This window comes from Chanos chanos, chromosome 10 (genome assembly GCF_902362185.1).
Source record: "Chanos chanos chromosome 10, fChaCha1.1, whole genome shotgun sequence".
Lineage (NCBI taxonomy): Eukaryota > Metazoa > Chordata > Actinopteri > Gonorynchiformes > Chanidae > Chanos > Chanos chanos.
This window is the reverse complement of record NC_044504.1, coordinates 5,225,841-5,246,116: the sequence shown is the minus strand read 5'-3', so window position 1 is coordinate 5,246,116 and position 20,276 is coordinate 5,225,841. Positions and strand designations below refer to the sequence as shown.

The following is a 20,276-nucleotide window of genomic DNA, read 5'->3' as shown; positions in this document are numbered from 1 at the left end:
ATGATGAGATTCATGATACTGTTTTGGATTATGTTAAAAAAGAAAGGAAAAAAAAAACTTCTGTTGTTCAAAATGAGGTTTTTATCAGTTAGCAGTGGAATGTGAATAGTTTATCTTTGTAAAAAGAAAATTATAAGTGTTAACCATTCACTAAAATGCAACAAATAGACATCAAATGACTGCACAATTTGTTTTTTTCCCTCATCCTGCCTCACAGCAATGTGGAGAACCAGTAAAGTAGTAATTAACTCAGGTCACACTGACTGTTTTTAATCAAGCCATTACAACTAAAGATGTAAAAACTCTGTTACATAGCCAACAGGCAATGCACGATCCCAAACTCTTAAAAATTCCTGTTTTTAAATGTAAATTTAAAATTTACATTTGATATGTGACAGTCAGTACAGCTCTGTACAGCCAGACCTACAGACTAGCAGTCTCGTGTATGTGTGTGTGTGTGTGTGTGTATGTGTGTGCGCGCGTGTGTGTATACGCACACAATGTTGGCTGATTATGTGTACACAGAATGGTCGGCCTGTGATGTTCTGTAATACATTCCATTTGTGCATGTCTTTGGTTAGGTCAACTGACAACACCAGAGATACAGTATATACATAGCATGTAAAACTGAAATTACAGGATATCATGAGGACGGCATGCTGGCTCATAAAGGATAGCCAATCGAATAGGATTCGTTCTTTACAGTAATATATAAAACATACTGTTACAACACACTTTACTGAAATATTTGAAATATCTTAGATATGTAAAATGTTTTTTTTTCTCCCATAATGTTTCAATATCCCATCAGTGCAGAGGGACTGTGACACAACAACATAAAGCAGGTGATACATGTTCAGAAAAAAAAAGGCATTTTTGAAATAACAATAAAAAAAAAATAAAATAATTACACAGTACAGGACACTGATACTCCCAATGAATTTTCATCAAATATCGGGCATAGGACTTTGTGATTTCGGCATACGGCGCGCAGCGTGGCACGGCATCTCAGATCCACGGCGGTCTACTTTCGCCCGGTCGTCTCTGCCAGCTTCTTCAGTCTTTTCTTCAGCTCCAGGGGAAACTTCTCATAACACTTCTTACACACTGGCTTCATGTCAAACTCCACAAACTTGTTCCTACAAACATGGAGAAATCAGGGTTCAGGTCTACTCAAGGCGGCACCACGTCAGGCTGTTGAACGTTTCCCTGTCAAAGAGGTCTAGAGTAAAACCCTAATCTATTAATACGAGCAATTAAAAGAAACTCAAAAATGTCAAATATGTCCAGGGATCTGATTTGGAAGAACTTTCGGTTGGGTTTAGTAAAGGCCTCAGGGAGAAATGTTTGTTTCCGGATTACATTCATTGTTGAGATGGAAGAAATGAACTCCTCCAAAGGTGATTAGACATACTTTGGGATTAAATGGCAAAACATGCACTTTTTAACTGAGTGTGGACGAGGGGATTGGGGGGGGTGTCTAACATTTTCAAACGGTCATTTCACATGTGAGAAAATTCCTGAAATTAGTGATTAGGCTACATTTTTGTCTACAGGAAGAAAGAACAAAGAACAAAGCCACCCTTTTGATGCCGATTGATCAGAGAACAGTAAGATTTCTCGCAACCAATTAGAGGAAGGAGGGCTTCCGGATTTGGACTTATCAAGTTTAAAGCATTGCTGGGAATTCCTATGATATTTTACTCATTCAGAAAGAAAAAAGAAAAAAAAAATAACAACAACAAGACTAAGTTATGTACTCAGAGAACCATCTTAATTTCATTGCTGAATGCTTTTTTTTTTAACATCAGTGTTCAGACAGCAAATTTCCAGATCATTTAGAGAATGGCACATTCATAATGCACAATATGACGACAGCGAAATGGCAATGGAGGTATCGTGGTCTATCACAGATAAAATAATTTAAATGATTAAGCAATAACAATTAACACGATTTAATAATCACATAAATAACCGCATTTATATTATCAAATAAAAAGCGAATCAATTTAAAAAGTAATGACAAACAAAGGAAGGAAAACATGGAAGAAGATGGCACTAACCAATGAAAGGAAAGATGAAGTGAAGGAGGGAGGGGAAAAGGAAAGGAAAGTTACAGACAGATGGTCATTTTCTTTTTCTTTTCCTTGGAGTCGCGTTCACGCTTGGCTAGGCGCCGTTTCAGCTCCTCGGGCATCCTCTCGTAACAGTGCTTACAAACGGGCTTCAAATCAATCTCCACAAACTTGTCCCTGAGTCACGCCCCCCGAACCCCATCAGCCAGCAGGCCAACAGAGAGGAGCAGCGAAGGGTAACAAGGAACAGAGGAAAGAGAAAAACAGACACAGACAGATAGAAAGAGAGAAAGAGAAAGAGAGAGAGAGAGAGAGAGCGCTATAAGAGCAGGATAGGGGAGGTTAAGCGCGGAGGATCAGATCACTGGCAGAAGAAAGCAATTACAAACAGTGAAGAAAAAAGAGACAGTGAAAAAGCAAACAGAGAAGAAGCTCAGGAAATTGTATGATGATGCAAAAATGCTAATACGATATATATATATTTTATGCAGTAATATAGACATGCAGTATTTACCCTTGTCGAAAGGACTATTAGATCTTAAAGGCGATCATGAATCACCCTAAAATCAAATGGTAACATAACTGACTAATGATGGGCTGATGAAAAGGATGTCCAGTCTGTTCTAAAAGATCCTATAAATTTGCATCATCATTCATTCCATCCTCAAAAATGCCACTTGGGCATTTTCAAAGAATTGGTAAGAACTGAAGGAGTAAAGTACAAATTGCTCAATGACAAAGAACGAAAAAAAAAAAAAAAGATGACTTACTTGAGGGTCAGTTTGGTGTTGCAGGTGGAGCAGGCAAAGCAGTTGACACACCAGGCCTTGTTTAAGGCAGACACAACTAAAAGACAAAACCAAATCTCTCTAAGCCTCTCACATAAACCATTGCTACAATCTCTATGATTATAAAGACTCAAAGACTCATATGTATCAAATAATTATAAAACATATCGCTAAGCTACACATTCACATTCATACGAAGTGCTTTCTTTAGCAACAGGTAAACCCAAGCACACTGTCTACTGATAATATGAGACAAAAGGTCATTACTGATTACAGAACTGTTTAGATGGAGATTTCAGTCAGAGTTATAGGTTGAATCGACAGACATAATTATCTCACCATCTCCTTCAATCACCCTGTTGCAATGGTAGCAGACGTCTCCGAAAAGCTGTTGAGAAAGATTTAGAGATTTAGAGGAGGGGACTGAGTGAATGACGATACCATGAGAATGTCTGTTTCATTTGCGTCATGCATATAGTACATGCTTTTGTGAAATACATAATGCTTTTCTCTTTGTCCACACTAAAAACACTAAAACACTTTAGCTGTGTCTCCGTTTTTAACCACTAGAGGATGCTATATGACAAAACAAAAACAAAAACAAACAAACAACCCCTCCCCCCAAAAAAACCCAAGACCCCTCTGCTTTTTCCCTTTTTACTTTAAGCAAAAGATAGAACTGTGGTTTTTTAACTATCCAACGGCAAAAGAAAAACACTCAACTATTCCAAACTTGTTTTGTACAAAAATAAAAATGTGTTTTGATGAGGTAAGGTTTGATAAGTGATATCTGGTCATTTTCCACCAGCATGTGTACCATAGGGTTTTTATAAAAAAAAAAAAAACACCAACAAAGATCCTATTCGGAGCAATGCATTATGGTATTTACAAACCATGCATTGACACTTTCACCAAGCTCATGCCAGCATACTCATTCTGATAGGAGGTCTACCATACTCACAGCCTTACCGATACTTACTTACATTGCCATAACAGCATGAAGTGTACAAGGAATTAAGCTTTAAACAAATCTGTGTGGTCATATATTTATCTGTGGATTATTGTCTGTTTAAGTTACTTTACCTGATTGTAGTGTGTCTCACAGTAAGCCAGGCCCTTCCTCTCATAGTGTCGGTGTCCCAGGAAAGGTTTCTCACACTTAGCACACACAAAATGCTGAAAACACACAAGCCACGGCCCCATGGGTTAGTCTCCTACCAGCTCTGAGTCTGACACGCATTACGGCCATGTCCAGAGAGCTGGCTGCACCAGACAAAGGATTTCAAAATGACTCAACCATTGGCCCTGTCCTAGTTTTCTCCCTTGCCCTTGTATTTTTTGGTATTTTGACAACCTGTAAAGATGTGGAAATCACAGCGAATGATCAAGCTTTCGGTTTCTCCCAAAGGTGATAAGGACACAATGTAAGGAAACATCTGTGAAAATTGGGACAGGGCCAACCATCCAAATCATCCATTTTAAGTCTGTATTTCGACTCAGGACTGGTACACTGACAGTCATTCAGTCAGAGGGACGCAGGGGGAAAAGCAGAAGCCAGTAAAGCAGAGCAGAGTGCCCCCTGGTGGTGACTACAGCCTTCCAGATCAGTCAGTCACTGCATATCACATAAACAGTTTCTTTTACCCTCCCTGTGGGGTGAACTATGTGATCTTGACTATGTGGCATTTTCCAGTATTACATTAGAGATATGCAGTGATTTTGGTTCAAGATTTCTGTGAAACAATGCAACTGAATGAAGTGGGCATTAATCTAGTTAAGGTATTTGAAGTGTTATGTGTAAATGCAGTGTACCATGAATGGGTGAAATTATGCATAAAACAAACTACAAATCTCTCTGACAGGCAGTCATAAGGGTTTCTTTCTGCTCTGTTAGGTTCTTTAGGATCAATCCACTTCCAAGTCTCTCTTAAGTCTCTTAAGCAATTTTTTTTTCTGTCCTGAACTAAATTCATTTTAAATTCACTACCCATGGAAAAACACTTTATGATTTATTATCATTGAACTGAGATTCGGTTACATCTGTTGAACTTCACTGAACTGAAAATGTGTTGTGTTCAAATTGGAATCTGGAGGAGGCCATCTATCAGAGGGCACAGAGCGAAAAACAGAGTGAGAGAGCAAAAGAGAGAGAGAGAGAGAGAGAGAGAGAGGTCAGACTGGGGAACATGCAGAGTGCATCAGACAGGAAGCAGACACTCCCCGCCTCACCATGTCAAAGTGCCTTTCACAGTAGGCGTGGCCTTTACGCTCGAAGTATGGGTGACCCTGAAAGGGCCGCTCACACACGGCACACACAAAGTGCTGCAGGAGGTGGCCAGAGAAAAACAGAGGAGGAGAAAGAGGGAAAGAAAGACAACACCACAGAGGACAGAGGAAAAGTAGGGTAACAGCTCTAGTTCAGACAGAGTTGGAAAAATAAAAACAGGAGGATGAATGAAAGATATCAGAATAGAATCTGAGAGTAACAAAGCCAGGACATGACTATCAAGTGGAGACAGTCCGGAGAACACAGAGAATGGTCATTTTCAGATATTACGTTATTTTGTTATGATATACCTGCAGTTACACAAAAAAAATGGGAAAAAATATTCAGTTCACCATAGGCGTGTCTCAATATGATATTTAAATTGATAGATATAGAAAAAGATACAGAGATTCGACTGAAAACAATCCATAACGACACACCGACAATGCCCCCGGACGAAGATGAAGGTAAAAGAATGTCAAGATGACGTCTTCCTGGGCCTTTTTGTCACTGCACTTGCAAAGACTTGCAAAGCAACATCGCGATTCGTCTAGGTTCGCGATGTGCGAACTCGATAAAAACTCTCATGCCAAGGGAGTTGGAAATTTAGACCTATCCTGACGTGGTGTGATAAAGAGATGATAGGATACCTCCACATGCCACTGCTTTCCCATGGCATTGACCACACGCCCTTCAATAGGTCTCCGACAGGCTCCGCAGATTGGCACGCCCATCTTATCATGGCACGGCAGGCAATACAGCTCCCCTTTCAGTTCCCTGGCATCCGCCGTGAGCTCCTTACTGCAACACACACACACACACACACACATAGACACACACACACACACACACGCCCACACACGTGCGCGCACACACACACACACACACACACACACACACACACACACACACACAAACACACCCACACACACACATACAGACACATGCAGAGAAACAACATGATTTTCTTACTCCAGCAAACACAACTTATCATCAGATATTTGTGCACTAAGCACCACACACACACACACACGCACGCACACACACACACACACACACACACACACACACACAACGTTATGGTTGTTAATAAAACATGCATCAGCGTAGTAAAGCAAACACACTAGAACACACGGTGGACACTAGCTTCACAGGGGCAGAACTGGCCAATCTGATATCAGTTAGAGCATTTCTCCTATGATTGTTAGAGCTTAGGTTGTGAGAGCTGCTCCCTGATCAGTTTTAAAGAGCAGTTTCTACTCAGAAGAGAACAACCAGTTCTAGTCCCGTGTGCCGTCTGCACGTTTTTGCCAAGAGTGTATATTTTAACTGATGGAAAAGTCTCTGTCAGAGAGTTCCTTATGAAAGTTTGAATAACTGAGCTATGAATCTTTTGAATCCTTGCTTCAAATGATCCTCCTGCCAATGAAAGCAAAAGTCCCCATATTTAGAAGAAAACTGGCACCTCGCGGACATTTTTTCACACCAAAATCAGCAGACAAACATATTCCTGATATTCCAAAATGCCACTAGACGCCTGCAGTGATTTTCTTTTTCTGTTGGGAAATCCATTCTTCATTCATCAGCGACTCAGCCTCCCGCCAAGTCTGGAGACTGTCGAACATTACTAATGTTTACAGGCTTAACTGCTCTGACAGTTTTGTGATATACACCTATTTTAAACTTCAAAATAACAACATCATAATAATATGAGGAACAAGTCACCCATTTTGTTCATTTGTTTTCTCACTTATTAAATATGGATCAATGTACCACTGGTCTACAGATGCTAGAACTTTCTTAAAAGAACAGATTTTCAGTTCCCTACGCAGAGATGGGCATATAATTCCCATGATCCTCAGTTCCTCATGAAGAATATGAAGTCCAAAAATTCTCCTGGAACTTTTAACTGGGTTGGGGAACACTTTATGTCAACTTGTCCCTCCTATAACTAAAGGCAGCATTTGACACAATGTTTCACGCTGGCCCATTAAACTGTTTTTGTGCTCTAATCGGCCAACAAATCAGTTCAGAGCAAAGGAAAAACAAAACCCCATAACTGTGACTGTAAAATAAATTTTAAAAAAAACAAAAAGTTGTTATAAAAACATGGTATACCATGTTTAAATAATGGCTTCTAGTCATAAAAACATGGTATGAAATTGATGGTTTGTTGCTAGTCTGACTGATAAAGGGTTAGCGTACTGACCCGCAGTTGGTGCAGTTGAAGTGGTCCGGATGGTAGGGGTCGTTCTTGAAGATGAGGGGCTGCTCGTCGATGATGGCGTGACATTTCTGACAGATGTACTTGCCCAGGCCTCGAGCCTTCTCCCGGTTGTGGCACGGGCGACAGAGGTGTCTGTCAGAGAGCGGGAAAACAGAAAGAGGAGGAACAATTCAACGATTAACGTCGTTTCAAAGGGCAACGTGCAAAGAGACTAAACGCACATTTGAACCTAGTACAAACAAAAAACAAAGAATACAATACAAAACCCAATCCTCCTTTGAGATGCCAAAGTTCTGCTAGAGCTGAAGCTGTTGTTGCATATACTGGTGGCAACCACATTGTGTACGAGTGCTGGGCTACGCTATCTTGCAGACAGGATTTATAGGTAAGTGTGCTTGGATGTCCATTTCTCAAGTCAAAAAATGACTTTGGTTCTCATACTCAGAGGTTAGCAGGAGTTAAAGAGATTATTAGTAAGCAGGAACTGTTCTTTATCTTGAAGTGAAATATGGGGGAAAAAAAAAAAAAAACCCTGCCCAGACATGATTGGTCGTTATGAGTCAGAATCTTTTTGGGACCAAAATTCTGCCAGAGAAGTTTTATAGATGAAGCCAGAAGTTGAATCTGTTCATAAACAAGGATAATGGATGATCTCTGGAAACCAAACGCTCACAATTAGATAAACAGCAGATAAAGAGCACAAGAGCTTGGAAGTAAAAATGTGACCTCCCATCAAATAAAATTCTGAGAAATAACGGTGCGATATCGTTCCGTAATGTTTGGAGCTGAGGCGACAATGGGTTGGGAAAAGTTTACTATCCCCATTTGCCATCACGTTTGCCTATATAAAAACCTATATAAACATCTGGACCCTTGTTTTCACTCGTAGGATTGACTTTGCAGGAATCTTGGGGGTGTTCCTGGGAAGTTCTGATGAATGCAGATCTTGGTTTTTTGACTGAAGCGGTAGCTCACCTGCCGGCGTTCTTCACAAAGCCCACATCAGCCAGCACCGCGTTACATATATCACAGCAGAAACAGTCAGGATGCCAGCTGTAGTTCATGGCCTTGATAACACGCCCAATGATAAACTCGCCTACGACAAAGAGAGGACATGAAAATCTTCTACAAACATCGCGAAACCGAGAAGACATAACAGTCTCAAGTACAAGAGATCCCCCCATTGAAAACACAACACAGATGGAAAAGAGCCTCTAAAATTAAGAGTTCAAATACACAGACAGAGCTCGTGTGGCCTGATAAACATTTCGGCCTCGAAACTTTGGCAAAAACATTTTCATCAGAGACTTTGGCAAAAACATTTCAGTCAGAAAGGAAGACCCACTTAATAAATGTATTTAAAAAAATCCAAACTGTTTTTTTTGTTTTTGGTTTTTTTTTACTGGAGTTTTTAAAACAAATGAGTGTTAGGGTACTCGTTGGACTATAAAATGAACCCCCACTGAACACACTGTACTTACCACACTGGTGACAACATGGAGCAAAGAGCATCTGGAAATCATGCTCACAGTACTTTCTGCCCTCAAACTACGAAAAGAAAGAGAAACAGAAAGAGAAAGAGAGAGAGAGAGAGAGAGAGAGACAGAGAGAGAGATTTTAAATATTGGCATAGTTCAAACTACAACTAGTTACCAGCATTCACCACAATGCACAACCTACATATAGTGTAAAAAAAAAAAAAAAAAAAAAGAGAGAGAGAGTCTTGCCCCAAAACCTTTATATAAGCAAAGTGCATGAGGACAGTTATATTCCTGAGCACTGCTGTGTGTTAACAGTATTACTGCAACTATAAACAGATAAAGAAAGAAGAGCTGTATAAAGATGCTTCAGAACACACAGAGAAATGGTTCAATGGAGCAGTACATGGCATGCTATATTTCTTCAGAGACAGCCAATAATGTCTTTTAAATGCTACTCCTGTTCCGTGAACCCTGATGTCGTCATGGCGATTGGCCATGACGGGTTATGCTTGCAGGACTAAACGTTTAGATTTCCTGCAGCAATAAACCGTCGTTCATTGTCGGGCATCCAATAAAAGCATTTGTTGTTGATCTTTTTTTTTTTAAATACATTATGGAGTGGATATAAACTACGGCTGGAAAAATCAAACATAACCAGGTTAAGGATGAGAGCGAGACAGAGAACAGATGAGCGATGACACTCACATCAAAGCTAATGACAGTCCTGATCTATTGATCACTAAAAAACGGCTGAGTTTTTTGTTTTTTCTTTCTTTCGTTTGAAGTCCTCCATAACTGGTCCAGTCTGATCAGTTTTCCCTTATGGCACACAGGAGCTGCAGTCACATCAAAGGCGCGACTCCAGTGTTTTTATTTCGGTGGATGTCAGTGGAAGGGTACTTTGCTGGGCCTAAGGCTATGGCTTTGATGTAGCCTGTTACAGTGAGAGTGGGTGTGCGGGGGCTGGAGCGTTCCCTTGGATCTGCCAGGATAGACTCCTGGTCACTGATCTACTCCAGGGTACATTAATAACACAATGTGTCTGCTAACAATAGAACTGCAGGCATATGATAGCTAATGGGGCCTATCAGAGTGATGTTCTGGGCTTAGCAACCAATAAAGGCACAGGAAGGCCGCGTGTCATAATGGATTTTATCTGCAGGGTGCCAAAGGCCAAATTTAAACTGTAGGTCACAGTAAGTGTGGGACAAACATACACACACACACACACACACACACACACATTATAAATCTTGTCTGGATTAGCACGGTATGTGTTTAAAAGTCCTGATCAGTTTGAAACACACTCTGTTATACTCCAGATCCAAAACACTTGCACATTGCACCAATCGACAGCAGCTTTTCCCAAATACACATTTAATTAAACAGGATTTAATTATGAATCGGGGGAAACTAACATAGACCAATACATCTAACACATTCGACACCTTCGCTTGGGACTTTGTTTGAAATCCTTAATGTTAACGTTGAAATCCATAATGTGATACAGTAGATAAAACTGCATTTCTAGGTTTAATATTAACATTTATGTACATGTTTGACATTCAGAATACTTTTGCTTGTTGTTGTTGTTTCATTAGTAAAGACAAGTGATACAACAATACTGTCTTGTCACATATCCAAACTTTTTAATTTTTCAGTGACAACATCGTCTCTGGGACGCGGCATTATAAACGCTGTCAGTGGGAGACAGTCCTACCTCGTAGAACAGTCCCTCCGGAAACTGCTGGAAGCATTGTGCGCAGACAAAGCACTGCTCATGGTAGAGCTCCCCGTTACTGTTCACGATCTTCTCAGCCGGGGCGAAGCCGCTCTTACAGCGTTCGCAGATGGCATTCGCCAAAGCATTTGCCATGTTGCTGTAGAGACAGAGACAAGAGACAACAGTGTCTTCCATTAATTAAGCTTCCTTTTGTTAAAAGAGGGTCAGCATTTTTGTTCAGGGGGTGGGTGGGGGTGTGGGGGGCTGCACCTGTGAATTAGCATGCTTTTGGAAAACGAGAGAAGGGCATTAATCACATTTTACAGAGGGTTACAGGGGTTGCTTTTGAATTCACAAAAGACCAGAGAGAAAAGTGTCCGTGTCGGTTGTTGGAGAGTCAAGCAGTGCAGTGGATTTAAAGTCTTTGATTAAATTAAATCTACCCCACACACATCAGAGGCGTCTTGAGGGATTTCCCCCCCCCAAAAAAAAATCATGTTTGCGTTCTTCATGTATCTGTGTGGGAATACTGATGGATCAAGCCAGTTCTGAGTTGGAAAATTAAACCAAATGTTGTCTTTGGAAAAACGGTTGGACAGTAATCTGTGTCTCCAGATTGTGTTAACAGTGGGATATCAGCTGGGAAATATATCCTTGCCTATCCCAGTGAAAAAAGAAAGAAAAAAAAAAGAAAAGAAAAAAAAACTGTTTGGATGGCTTGATTAAAGAAAATATAACACTCACCGCATGATACTGCTAGATGATTGAAAGCACATCAAGTTAACTGAATTAGACAGATAGTGTGTATGTGAGAAAGAGAGAGAGAGACAGATAGTGTGTATGTGAGAATGGGAGAGAGAGAGAGAGAGAGAGAGAGAGAGAGAGAGGGGTGGAGGAAGAGAGTTAGAGAGAGAGAGAGAGAGAGAGAGAGGGAGGGAGAGAGAAAGAGGGAGAGAGCTTCCTCTGTGGAGACATGCTTGACATTTTGGGGGTGTTGAGCTCCAGTCCTCGAGAGAGACACGAGACTCAACATGCGTTTGCTCGAACTGTGAGCTCTATATTGCCTGACTAATCACCCCCCCCCCCCCCCCCCCCCCCCCCCCGAGATCTAAGGAGGGAAACTAATTACCTCACCCACACATCCAAAGAGGGTTCGTCATTAGTGAAATGAGGTGGTTGAGGGCCTAGTCAGATCAAATACCTGTAGGCCCTCTGGGTTGTGAGGACCGGGAACCTGACACCTGTGCTTTGAGGTGTCCGGTCCTCCTCATCGCATGTTATCCGGAAAATTCTCTGACGACGCTCGGATCAGTCACGAAAAGCCCCCAGTTCAAGAGAGGAGGAATTCTGAAAATGTGCTGAGCAAGTTTTTGAGAGTACCTCCAGTCAAACAAACAGAGCCGTTTAATAGTCACGACAAACACGCTAAATCTCTCTGTACAGCACCTTCTGTTATTCTGAAGGTCAAATGAAAGCAAAAGAAAAAGAGGGACCCACACATAGAATGGGTATTGGGTGGGGAGAGCTGAGTAGGGGGGGGGGGGGCATTTTGGCCAGCTTTGTTTGTAAAGGTCAGAATTCCAGCATGTCTCTCTCTCTCTCTCTTTCTCTCTCTCTCTCTCTCTCTCTCTGGAGACAAGGAGACCATGTATGGGCCTTGTTCTCCATACAAGCGGAGGTACTGAAAAGGAATCCATTCCTGTTCTCTCAATTCACCACATAGTAACACGGCTACATCACCTCTGCCCGCGCAAAAGCAGATCTGCGCGAAAGGGCAGGTCTCTCTCTCTCTCTCTCGCCGACAGAAAACGCGTTCGGCTCCACTTTGCCTCCGACACCGCATTCCATCAAAATGACAGCATGCCACGGAAAGCGCCGCGTTTTACAACCTGTCAGCTTACACCAGCACAACGGGCTCGAGAACCTATGAACCTGTCCAGACTCCTGGGGCATCAGAACTAAACCGGATCAGAGTGTGATTTCTGGAGTTAGAGATCCTGAGACGTTGTCAACATGAAGGCTTAATCTCACATTATGATTAATACTAAATTACACACACTCACAAGTGGGAAAGAGCCAGATTATAACAGATTATTATGATCTCGCCATTATAAAGCATCAGACACTCATTTCTTATTATCCACAATAATTGTGTTTTTTACACAGGACACTTTTTTACTTAACGCAGGAGTACGGCACAATATCTGCACTGGTATGTATACGAACACCGTAGTCTTATACTACTTATTATTCCAAAAGGATTCATACGCATGTTGAAACAAGTCAGCTTGTTAACTGCTGCAGTAATAACATTACAGTTTTGCCTTTTTTAAGATACACAGTATAAAGAGGGACCAGTGCAGTGGAGGAATGTGACTGGCCTATGTGCATGAGCTCACTGGTCAGACAGATCCCGCCTGGCTGTGAGAACACTGTTAGGAAGTGAGATATCCATTGGGCATTTCCACCTCTCCCGTTTGGAACGCACAGAGTGAGCGAAAAAAATACTCACAATATCAAAAAACAAAGCTTTGACCTCAGTTAATATATGCCTTATGTCAAATCTGGGTTCAGTTAAGTTCATTTTCAGTCATTTCAGCCAAGGAGGGGGCCTTTAATAAGTCAACAGCGAAGCCTCTCCCATCTTTTTCATCAATATCTACCATTTCACGGATTGTATTACAGACAATGTCGGAGCTGAAAATATCCATCTCGATGAAATGGACCAGCCTCAGATGACACAAGCAGAAACACGAGTGTTACAGGATGATGCGAGTCAAGCTAACAGTGAAACACACTAAAAAAGCCACGGAGCTCCTGAGGGATTTGAACCTATATCCCCATGTAAAGCCCAGTGTCCTTTGGGCAGCTGATGTCTATAAAAGGACCGAGAGATGGGACACTGTATACATTAACTGCCCCCCTGTTCAGGGTTTCTGTAGAAAAACACTCTGGTGTGCTTTGGTCTTTGGTCTTGACACACCTAATGCAGACACACCTAATTCAGAGACTTATTTTTGATGGCACTACATATCTAAGAGAACCTATTGCAGAAAACAAAAACCCCTCAATAATAACTTTTAAAAAGCACTGCAAACAATGTCCTTAAATACTCTTGGATTGCCAAAGCGTTTTAAAGGAAGTTGTTAAACACATTTGGGGTCCTCCTCAAAAGTATCTAATTCCGTCTCAGAAAAAATGCACAAGTATTCCATCTCTACTGTCATTATTCCAGTTCACATTGCTTTATATTTACTTTGAGCAACTTGAACAGGAAATACTAACAGAAATGCTGACTCTTTAGTATGTAATTTGAATGTAAAATTATTTAAAATGACACAATCATATCACAGTATCCTTTTAAAATGTATTTACTGCGAACCACATTCTTCATCAGCCAACTGTTTGTTCCGCCGCACTGGTTTTGTACAGTATATGCATTTTTCTGGAACTTTCAACACACAAACTCACTCAGTATAAGCAAACCACTCAACTTACGAGCGAGCATAGAAGTCACAAAACTCCTTGTACACTTTGACGTCACTGCGCCTCCTCTGAGATTTGGAGACGGGGACCTCGGCCTCGCCTCCATCTGCGTGCTGAACCCCATTATACTCCACCTGTGGCTCCCCGTTTTCGGGGATCATGGGGGGCATTGCTCGGCTCCTGACCTCCATATCTACCGTCCACGGACGAAAAAAACAAACAAAACAAACAAAAAAACCCCAAACAAACAAACAAAAAACCCTGCTCCCTTTCCAAGAAATCAAAAGAGACGCTCAGAGTAATCCACAGCGCTCAACTGCAGCTGAGTCTGTGTGTAAGTGTGTGTGTGTGTGTGTGTGTGTGTGTATCTGTGTGTGTGAGAGAGAGAGAGAGAGAGAGAGAGCGACTGCCCTAGTTCAATGGAAAAACAGTCTGAGCTTTAGCCAGTTCAGACTCCCACTCTTCCACCCTCTCTCCCTCCCTCCCTCTCTCTCTCTCTCTCTCTCACTCTCTCTCTCTCCCTCCCTCCCTCTCTCTCTCTGTGTCTCCGAAACAGGCAGGCTCACCCTTTCAAATTAAGAGCCCACCCCGGAGCATAGTAGAGAGCAGAGGGTAGACCACTGGGGGACAAGATGCTACAGAGAGCGGCCAGGGTGAAGACAGACCTTCAGCTACGACACAAAGGTTGTTTCTGAAGCTATGAAATGAGGCGGGACTCCAAAATATGCTCCCAAAGAACAAGAGATGATTCCCTCATGAGAGGAATAAGCCAAAGAGAGAAGTGAGAGGGGCTTGTCCATCTGGCTCTGAGTTAGTGCGTGTGTATGTTTGTAGTCTGTGCTTAACAGCTGACGATGAGAACTCAGAAGTTGGAGACAAAGTGCATCCATGTGTGGATAAAACAATAACGTGAAAATTTAGGGGAAAGAAAAAAACAAAAACAAAAAAGTAAAACTACAGAAAAACTCACAGAATGTATAATAAGTCACTGTAACATGAATGGCATTGTTTCGCTGCATTGTCCATCAAACGAAGAGAAAGAGAACAACTCAAAATGAAGTAGTAGCTACTGTACCACACCGCTACGTAAAATGCTACCGCAAGGTTGAGCTAGCATATCCACTTAAGTTAGGCAACCACAAGTTAGCATATGGGACAAGTTAGCAAAGGGGTTAGTCTTATGGAATAAATCAAAACTGTTTATAGAATCATTTTAACAGCTCAAAGCCTTCCATTGTATTAATGACTGATCTTTTTGGCTCTCAGATGACAGAAAGACCTCAAACATATATCATGGAGGAAGTCCTAAAATGAATCATGTTAATGCTGACACATGTGAATCATCGAATTCTTCTGTCACTGCGACTAAATCTGTGCAACAGTCTCTCTCTCTCTCTCCCTCTCTCTCCCTCCCTCTAATATTCTGTAGTTATTTTTCTCTTCTTCCCGCATCACAGTGGGGGACTTTTAAACAGTAAAAAAAATCTCTTCTCGTCCCTACATCCTAGACTCTGTGATTCCAGCATTCCACAAATAGGTGCCCAATATAGCCGCATTGCCAAACTAGGTACTGGCAGCTGCCTCTACGTATGTTTACAGGAGAGCGAAGACTCACACCCACCTCCCTCCACCTCCACATCTCCCCCCCCCCCCCCCCCCCCCCCCCGCCCCCGCGCTCCCCCTCCTCCGCTCCTCGGGAGAGGAGCCGGTCTGTGTCACACAAACTGCTTTGCTGGGGCATTTGGCACTGTCTCTTTCTGTGGTTCACCGTTGACCGTCTTGTGCTGGTCCAATTACAACATCACAGGAAACGGCTACAGGACAAAGAGCCAGGCAGTACGCAAAACAGGAAGTCTACAAACTGTGCCTCCTTTATTGACTGGTTACACTGTGATGAGCTTATAATCAAAGGATACAGTCATGGCCATGGTCACTAATATTGGTGGTGGTTCATGCTAACTTGTACTGTTAAACAATAACACAGCCAATGGTTGGTGAAAAATGAATGCATTGACCAATTGTTAACCTGTCTTGAACGAGCTAAAAAAAAAAAAAAATTACTAAATGATTAAACATTTCCCTCAGTACAGGCATGATCTATAGCTATTCAGTAATATTGTTTTTTGTCATTTTTATCATGCTTTGCATATCTAATCAAACGGTGCGTTCCAGCAGAGAGGGCAGCGTTGGCAGCTGAAGCGCAGTTGAAAATGTGTTGTGTAATGAGAGAGCAGTTAAGGGATCGTCATTATTCTCGTAACTGAGTGAAGGAATTAACAGACAATAGCCTGATGACCAGAACTCAACGGTTCCCCTTTGTCCCGCGAGCGCAGCCTATTCCTGGACACGCTGTTTACATTCCAGCCAAGCAGGTGTTATGTCAGGCAACGAGAGTGATTTTGTTTTTTCTGTTCCATTCTACCAGATCTCAGCCGGGCACAAAACCTCATACAGAAAAACAGGGTAACCGCCGAAGAGTCGAGCTCGCAAAGTTTCCAACGCAAGCAAGCGACAAAACGAGAACAAGACCATACAGTACGTCACCCGCAGTTACTTGGCGGGAGAGAGTAACATTGATATGCTGAAACGTGCGTTAACTTCTTTCCATAACTGTGTCATAATGGCCTGTTGGAACGTGAGTGAGTTAATGCCATTCAGTGACTTTATGGGAAGTGACAGCTGAAGTTGCCGCGGTAAAAATAAAACACCCCATAAACCTGTTCTGTGGCACAGGGTCACAGGAGCAATGCAGCAACAGAGCACTGAATAGAGTGGGTAACACTCTAGACGAGCATAGACCCCATTCCACGAAAAAATAAAAAAAGGGGGAAGGGGGAAGGGGGGGGGGGCTATAATCTCCTGACTTGATTTTAATTTATTCACTCACACACAGGCTAAAGTAAAAAAAAAAAAGAAAGAAAGAAAAAAAAAAACCCCAACACATTTCATACATTCTCATTACAGACCTTTTTCACTGACCCCACAGCTGTGTGAAGCTATTTGTACAACAGCTTGTCAACTTTTCCCCAGCTGTTCTGATGCACTTTAAGAGATTGACCTGTAGCCATTTCATTTATCTTTGTAGAAGGACGTGAGTGCAGTGAACGAACACAGGCTGTTTTGGCCACCGGCCTATCACTAATAGCATGATGGAGCACAAATGTGGTACTAGATCGGTTTTTGAACAGTCTGTTCTTCAACAGTGCCACACAAACCATAAACACTGTGAGCGTCTGTTTGTGCGTGCGTGCGTGCGTGTGTGTGTGTGTGTGTCTGTGTGAGACTGCCTTTTCAATCACGTGTGTATGTATGTGATGTCTCTGTCTCTGTGTGTACCTGTTTGCACAGTGTTCTGTGTTTGTGTGTGTGTGTGTGTGTGTGTGTGTGTGTGCGTGCGTGCGCGCACATGCACTCATGTGTCTGTGTGCATGAGTGCATTTGAGTGTGTGTGTGCGCACGAATGCATTTGTGTGTGTGCGAGTGACTACAAGGGTGTGTAATTGTGTGTGTGTGTGTGTTTGTGTGTATGTGCATGCCTTTGTAGGTAGCAGTGTGTGTGTATGTAAGTGTATATGGTTGTATATGAAAGTTATTTTTTGCACAGCCGTGTATATATCTTCATGCATGTGTGCCTGTACCTGTTTGTCCATAGGTACGTGTTTGTAGGTATCTGTGTGACTGTGTGAGCGCACATCCATGTCTATGTGCCACGTATGGAACCTGACTGTTTACTGACTGACACTGATCCAGCTTTGATCTTCTAGTCTGGGGGTGTTGACTGGCTTTCCAACAGCCTCTGAGACCTCACTCAGTCCTGGAGACACGAAGGTTACCCTAAATATGGCTGAAGCCAGCTGTCAACACCAGACTACACCTCACTGAGTTATGTCTGCTACTCCTATATCGCGCTTTAGCTTTGCATAGCACATCAAAACCACCGCAAGCCAAACATTAAAAAAAAAAAAAAAGATGATCTAATCTACAGCTTCAGCCTCAAACAGACTCAGCACAGATATCAGCACAGTAAAGTATGGAGAGGTGATGATGTAACAGTCGACGGACCACGTAAAGAGGGCTGAACACAGGACCTCAATGAGTCTATGGCCCTTGCTGTCAATAAAGTTTTTTTTTTCCACAGTTGCTGCGAGTTGCTGTGAAGCAAACTGGTTTTATGGTGAGGTTAGGGACTGGGCACAGGATGCAGCAGTGGGCCGTGGATTTAGGGTTCATTTTAAGGGTTTGGTCACTCTACAGTTAAAGTAGATTCCATATCAATAACCTCTGTTCATAACTGGGGCTGAAGTTGTAGAGATACACAGGCAAAAAAGACACAACCCACCAACATCAGAGCAAACTTGGCTCCTGTCTTCTAGTGATCAGAGGATGTTGTGTGGGCCTTTTGCACTAAATCAAGTGAAGAACACAAATAACCAGCCTGACTGGAAACAATAAGTCAAAACATTGGGGGTTTTACGAGTGTTTGAGATGCTGAACTGTTGAGTTTGTACATTTAGGGCAGTGCAAGACACATTGCTTAATCATAAAGATAAAAAAAAAAGTATCACATCAACTCCAACTGGCAGGTACTACTCTGAACACCAGCATTCAGATCCTAACAAACCACATAATGATATAATGATTGGGTTGTGATCATGATATTCATATTAAATTTTCACACTGTTTTAAGTTAGAAGTAGCACCTCTGTCAGAATCAGTGTGTTTGTATTAGCCTTGATACAATGCACAATGACTCATAATGGTGTCTAAATATTATTTAGCATCTCCAATAAATTATACGAGTTAATGATCTACTTGGTACTTTGCTATTGTAAATGGACCCAAACTGGTGTTAATCATGATTGTTTCAAACAGACCAAACTCTGATCAGATTAAAACAGAAAGTCTGGGGAACAGGTTATGACATCAGAGTGAGCTAGAAGAGATGCTACATTCAAATTCTTAAGAGAGGTATTATGAAAGATTATGAAGGGTAAACAAAGGGCAGCCTCCAGATCTTAAGGTCCCTGCCAAATTCTCAGGATCTTCATTTGTGCGATTACCACAACCTATGCCAACATTTTTTATTCGAACAGAGGGATGACTAACTGTTCCATGAGACTTCGTTTGTGAGAACTTGGCTGTTTGTGACTGGACACAGCTGTAGTATTGCTCAATTTATGTTTTTTTTGTGTGTGTGTGTGTGTATGTGTGCGCGCGCATTTGCTCGAATGAAAACCAAGCGCTGACTCTTGACACTGTTCCAGCATATGACAGATTCCATTTTCAAAGCCCGACATTGTGAACAAGTACAAACACACTGCAGATTAGAAACACGCTTGCTTAACTCAAGGGCTGTTCCTTTTGTAAATCGGCTGTGTTTATCTTCTGCGGAGCAAACAACACTCATGGAAGGATTTTGCAATGCAGACATAGACACATAGACTAACCGCAACATACTACACATCACAGCAAATGAATACGTCAAACTGGGTGCATATTTGTTTTGCTGAAAACTGGTGTTCTTTTAGAGTAGATGAGCATTCAGTCTCATACACAGAGGTAGAGAAAGAGAGAGAGAGAGAGAGAGAGAGAGAGAGAGAGAGAGAGATTTATGGCTTTGGACAGGTCCTTTTGCTTACTTTGGGGGTAGAAGGGAATGATGAGCTGGCCGGGCCTTGTCAGGTATACGGCCGTGGTCTCTAGGCAACCGCCAGCCCATCTTAACAAGCTGTCGGTAAACAACTCTACAGAAGACACAAGCAGCTCCGGAGCCGAGCAAACACAACCATTAACAGTTACCACTGCGACTGAAAATCATGAGACTGGTCAGGGTGCCATAAAACATGGAGGAAAAACTTCTTCTCATGTCTACATGTATGAGTTATCACATGTGGGAAGGCAGAAACAGCTGATACAACAGCCTCAATGCGATTAGAGATTTGTTGGGAAAAACTGAGCATGGACGATCTTCTTCTTGTGAACTGAACACCTGGGCTCCGAGAAAAGGGATGTGGATACTAAACAGAACCTCAGAAAAGAGCAAACCACTCCGTAATTTCCTTCACTAACAAACTTCCTCACAGCAATCTTAAGCATTTATTTCTCACATGAACATGCACAGTCAGTTACAAAAACAAACAAACAAACAAACTAAAAACTTAAAAAAATCTCTTTAGCCAGAAACTGGACCTACAAATTCTGTATCAAACAGTCACCAGAACATAAGCATT

General features: G+C 42.0%; 1 protein-coding gene across 2 annotated transcripts in view; it reads right to left on the bottom strand.

Moving 5' to 3' along the window:
- Positions 1–947: 947 nt before the first annotated feature.
- Positions 948–20,276, bottom strand: part of LOC115822332 (LIM and senescent cell antigen-like-containing domain protein 1) — a 28,844-nt gene continuing 9,515 nt past the window's right edge. Inside the window, exons 1-10 of one of the 2 annotated variants that reach the window (XM_030786118.1) lie at positions 15,768–15,787; positions 10,558–10,717; positions 8,838–8,904; positions 8,332–8,452; positions 7,339–7,488; positions 5,780–5,930; positions 3,947–4,039; positions 3,203–3,251; positions 2,846–2,921; positions 948–1,139 (exon numbers count right to left, since the gene is read on the bottom strand). In XM_030786118.1, coding sequence (XP_030641978.1) covers positions 1,025–1,139; positions 2,846–2,921; positions 3,203–3,251; positions 3,947–4,039; positions 5,780–5,930; positions 7,339–7,488; positions 8,332–8,452; positions 8,838–8,904; positions 10,558–10,717; positions 15,768–15,787 — 1,002 coding nt within the window. In that variant the 3' untranslated portion in view covers positions 948–1,024. Of the gene's footprint in view, positions 1,140–2,845; positions 2,922–3,202; positions 3,252–3,946; positions 4,040–5,779; positions 5,931–7,338; positions 7,489–8,331; positions 8,453–8,837; positions 8,905–10,557; positions 10,718–15,767; positions 15,788–20,276 lie in introns of those variants that run through there. The other variant, XM_030786117.1, reaches the window with a different exon arrangement.